This window comes from Schistocerca americana, chromosome 2 (assembly GCF_021461395.2).
Source record: "Schistocerca americana isolate TAMUIC-IGC-003095 chromosome 2, iqSchAmer2.1, whole genome shotgun sequence".
Lineage (NCBI taxonomy): Eukaryota > Metazoa > Arthropoda > Insecta > Orthoptera > Acrididae > Schistocerca > Schistocerca americana.
In genome coordinates, this window is record NC_060120.1 from 28,829,499 (window position 1) to 28,833,978 (window position 4,480).

At 51.2% G+C, this 4,480-nt stretch overlaps 1 protein-coding gene across 1 annotated transcript; it reads left to right on the forward strand.

Annotated features, from left to right (window-relative positions):
- The first annotated feature begins 210 nt into the window (after nt 1-210).
- On the forward strand, nt 211-2,965 carry LOC124593489 (serpin B6-like). The gene has a single exon (XM_047131931.1). It carries the CDS (start codon nt 455-457, stop codon nt 2,024-2,026), a length of 1,572 nt encoding a protein of 523 aa, XP_046987887.1. The 5' UTR covers nt 211-454; the 3' UTR covers nt 2,027-2,965.
- Nucleotides 2,966-4,480: the final 1,515 nt, after the last annotated feature.

The window sequence follows — 4,480 nt, forward strand, 5'->3', positions numbered from 1 at the left end:
ATTCTGGTACGTATTTCACGCTAAGGAATACAGGCGGGAACTAGAGCAGGGCGCGGACCGGCCGGCGTAATCGTGGAAGGAGTGTTTGGTCAGCTGTGGGCTGAAGGCGCCGGCCAGGTGCCGGCGGTGGAAGTGACGTGACGTGCCGCGCGGCGCGCGTGGAGGGGGGCGAGGTCACTGGCAGACCGCGCCGCTGCTCGCCGCCTCCAGTCCGTGCCAGGGACCCGCGGCCGAAGCACTCCACGAGCGCGCGCGCACGCCTATATCTGTCGTCACCCGCGCGCCGCTCGCCCATTCATCGCTCAGCCGCCGCGCCAGCCTGAGCTACGACACGAGCTGACGCACCGCTCGCGCGAGGAAATGGCCGTTTATTGAATACGGTCTAACGGAGACACGTAGATCCCGCTGTCTAGTGATCGCCACTGGTATTTTCGAAGTGCGGAAAAATAGCGACATGGGTCGAACCGGAAGTAGCGCCGTGCTGTTTGCGCTAGCGTGGTGCGCGGTGGCCGCCAATTCGATTTACTTCCCGCAGCAGTCGGAGGCGGAGGAGCAGGTGAGGGCGGTAGCCGACCCGCTAGCGCTGGAGGCGGAGCCTCCGACCAACGGGACGCAGCCGGGGCAGGCGATCCAGTTCTCGGAGGAGGACGGCCAGCCGGACGTGTTCGTGCCGGCGGCCAGCCTGTGGCTGTCGCAGCTGGACAACATCATCGCGCGCGGCGTGCTGCAGTTCGCCGTCGACCTGGACAGGACGCTGTGGGCGGCGGGGGGCGGCCGCGGCGCCGCCCCCGGCGCCGGCGCCGGCGCCGTCTTCTCGCCGCTGAGCGTCGTGGGCGCTCTGGCGCTGGTGCTGCTGGGCGCTGGCGGCCGCACGCACACCGAGGTGGCGACGCTGCTGGGGCTCACGACCGGCGTCGACCTGTCCGGAGCGCGCGCCGACCTCTTCCACGAGCACTTCGGCCGGCAGCTGTCGCGCCTCGTAGCCCGGCCCGGGGTCGACACCAGCACCGAGGTCGCCCTCGCCAGCGCCATCTTCCTGCAGCGCGACTTCCCCCTGCTGCGCCAGTTCGTCGCCTACGCCCGGGAGGTCTACCGCAGCGAGGTGCTCAACCTCGACTTCCGGCTGCAGCCGACGCTCGCGCAGAAGGCCATCAACGACTGGGTGGAGAACAAGACGCGCTGCAAGATCCGCGACTTCCTGCCCTTCCCGCCGCTGCCGGAGACGCGCATCATCATCGGGAGCGCCATATACTTCAACGGCGCGTGGCAGGTCCCCTTCCCTCTCACGCACAGCATGAAGCGCCCCTTCTACGTCACCGGCGGCTACAAAGGGGTCGTGACGCCGCAGGACGAAGTGCTGGAGGTGACCCTGATGACCAACGCTGCCGACCTGCCCTACGCGACCGATTCGAGTCTCGGCTGCAGCATCCTGGGGTTGCCCTACCGCGGAGGTGAGGCGGTGATGTACCTGGTACTGCCCGACAAGATGGGCTTCCAGGCACTGCGCGAACTGGAGGACAGGCTGGACGCGCCGACTCTCGAACACCTCATCGCGTCGACCAACACCACGCCCGTCATCCTCGCAGTGCCCAGAATGAGTCTGGAAGCGAGCACCAGTTTGAAGGACCACCTGGAGACCATGGGAGTGAAGACCTTGTTCGACCAGCACGCGGCCAACCTCAGCGGCCTGTCACCGGGGATCAGGGTGCAAGTGGAGAACCCCGACGCCGACAACCAGACCTCGACCGACGAGACCTTCACTGTGGGCCCCGGCCTGTACGTGGACGATGTGCTGCACAAGGTGCAGGTGGAGGTCACGGAGACCGGGACGGTGGCCGCGGCGGCGACCGCGCTGTCCATCACCCGCGACGGCTCGCGGCCCGTCTTCCGCGCCGACCACCCCTTCCTGTTCTTCATCCACCACCGCGCCACTCGTCTAGTCATGTTCTGGGGCCGCGTCATCAGACCGACGCCACACACTGTGCGCCAGGCGCCGCAGCCGGCGGACGCAGCGGCCAACTCATAAATCGTGTCGGCCGGCGTTGACCCACTCGTTGTTCAAACTGCGTTGGCGTTGACAGGGAAGACTACCTCGTCAGTAGTTTCGTAAAGGGCTACTAGGAAAGTGGATGCATACCATACAGTTTAACTGAAAAGTACTTCAGCATCGATCTTGTAGTACACGTTCTGATTCTCTCAGATGGTCTAAGCCAAGAGAATTAGCGCCATCTCGCGTGTGAAATATTTATTAATATCAGCATTTTCTAGTATCACACGCAAGACTTGCTGCTGATGTGGTGAATAGTGACGTGTTTATTACTGTGCAAGGAAGAAATGTGACCATCTATCATCTCACCCCAGAGATCTACGTCTCACTGATACTGGTAATTCACGCTAGTGTTAGTATTAATTAGGACACCATTGACGCATATACCAAACACATGTATACGATCGAGAGAGAGCGTCAGTGTCAATACGTTCTACTTTACTGTTTAATCGCAACATTCCAATGATTCAGGTTTCACTCGTTAACCATTCTTATAATTAAAAGAAAAAGTGATACAAATAAAATAATGTACTTCGTTCGTTTAAACCAGTAGGAAGTGTTAGCTTCCAGTAGTGAAATTGTTTCAGTCAGTGCGTGTGTATCATCTTCATGTATTAATAAATTGTTAACCTTCCAGACTATTTTTATTTCTGGTTATGACACTCGTGTCTGTTGCTATGGTTATCATCCTATTTCACATTTAATTTCAAGGCTGCACTTAACAGTCGAAATACATACTTCCATTAGTCTCAGCCGAAGATGTTACAGTCTTTTAATGCTGCCATTATAACCCCCAATCTTCACGTTCTCCTTAACTACAGAAATGCTCAATCTTGCTTATCATTTTATTCATTGTTGTTTCCATGTGGATTGTATGTAAATTGTTTTGAACAGCAATAAATGTAGTAAGAAAATTAATTTCATATTTCTGCCTCAGAACATAGAAATATAATATGATGCAACAAACGAGATATCGTGTGAAACGAAGCTGAAGAACAAAATTTCTCGTTTTTACTTGTGCCAAGCGTTCGTAACAGAATGTCGCCAATGAGGAAGGTACGAGATGAGATACTGGTCCTAAGTAAGTCTGTAAAGAGGGAGGGGAGGGAAAAGAGGGGGGGGGGGGGGGAGAAGCGGGAGCTGAGACATGCTTGCTTAACTCAGTCGGCGGTAGAGCTGTTGCCCGCAAAAGGTAAGGTCCCAGGTTCGAGCCCCGATCCGGCACACCGTTTGAAGCTGTCAGGAAGTTTCAGATCAGGGCACGCTGCGATTCAGAGTGAATATTCATTATCGCGAACGCATGTGACAGTATGCCTAGTCTGTGTAATACATGATGTATTAAACTGTGTTAAAAAGTTGTGTCCACTTCAAAGCTTTCGTAACTGTTAATCATTACAGTGGTTTGCGATGTTCCATTAGACACGACTTAGCCAAAGATAAGAAAGGAAAATTTTGTGTTTCAGCTTTGTTTCATTTGATATCACCCGGAAACAGAAGGAAATTTTACTAACACTATTAGAAATGTAAAATATGTTGCAACAACTTATTCCAATAAGGAAGCAGATATGTTAAGTAAGTATTACGTAAATGATAAGGCAACAGTTACCAAAGAAGAGAAGTATTTAGCAAAGACTCATTGTTGATACATGTTTCAGAATGAAAGAAGTTTGTACGGAATTTTCTGTTACTTGTTTGCAGTATGCAAACTCAATACGTACGTCGGTCATAATTGGATTCCTTGAAATGGTTTTGGTACTTTTTCGTGGTGCTTCACGTAGTATTGGTAATTTTCAGAAGCTATGGATTGATAATAACATCATCTTTGATATCACAAAATGAAATTACTCCTAACTCCTACTCCCATGATTTACTTTTGCTATCGTGTAGCGTATTTTATGAGAATAGTCAATCTGTAAAAGAAATCAAGAAGTAAATAATCAACGTTTATACAGCCCTACGATTGAATATCCAGAAAATAATTCAATTTGGTAATCCTTTACTATTTGGAGTTCTAACATTAGCCTTATTTGCAGAACACATTCCGGGAACTGAGTTCTATCTGTTCAAGAAAATCACAGATTCTTCTTATATTACATTTTTAGCTCAAACATGTTTAGATGCATTTGTGCTGTCATCAGTGAGGTTATATTTTACTGATTTCAAGGCAGGCTTAATACAATGCCCATGATTCCATTTGATTTGAAAGAACGAATTTAGTATAACTATAAATTGCACTGGGGATACACGAACGTTATCGTTACGTTTTTGCACGGTGTACTTAACTTTTAAGAGGTGCTCTACAAAATGAATCAATTGTTCTGTTACGCCAATGCAGCATGGCATGGTAGCTCATTCGTTGAGAATCATAGCACGTACATGAACTTTCTCCATTACAATCTTTGTCGCTTTTAGAACTCTTATTCTTAGCTGTCA

Coding starts and splice junctions, on each gene's coding strand:
- LOC124593489 (XM_047131931.1), top strand. CDS start 455: ATGGGTCGAACCGGAAGTAGCGCCGTGCTGTTTGCGCTAGCGTGGTGC.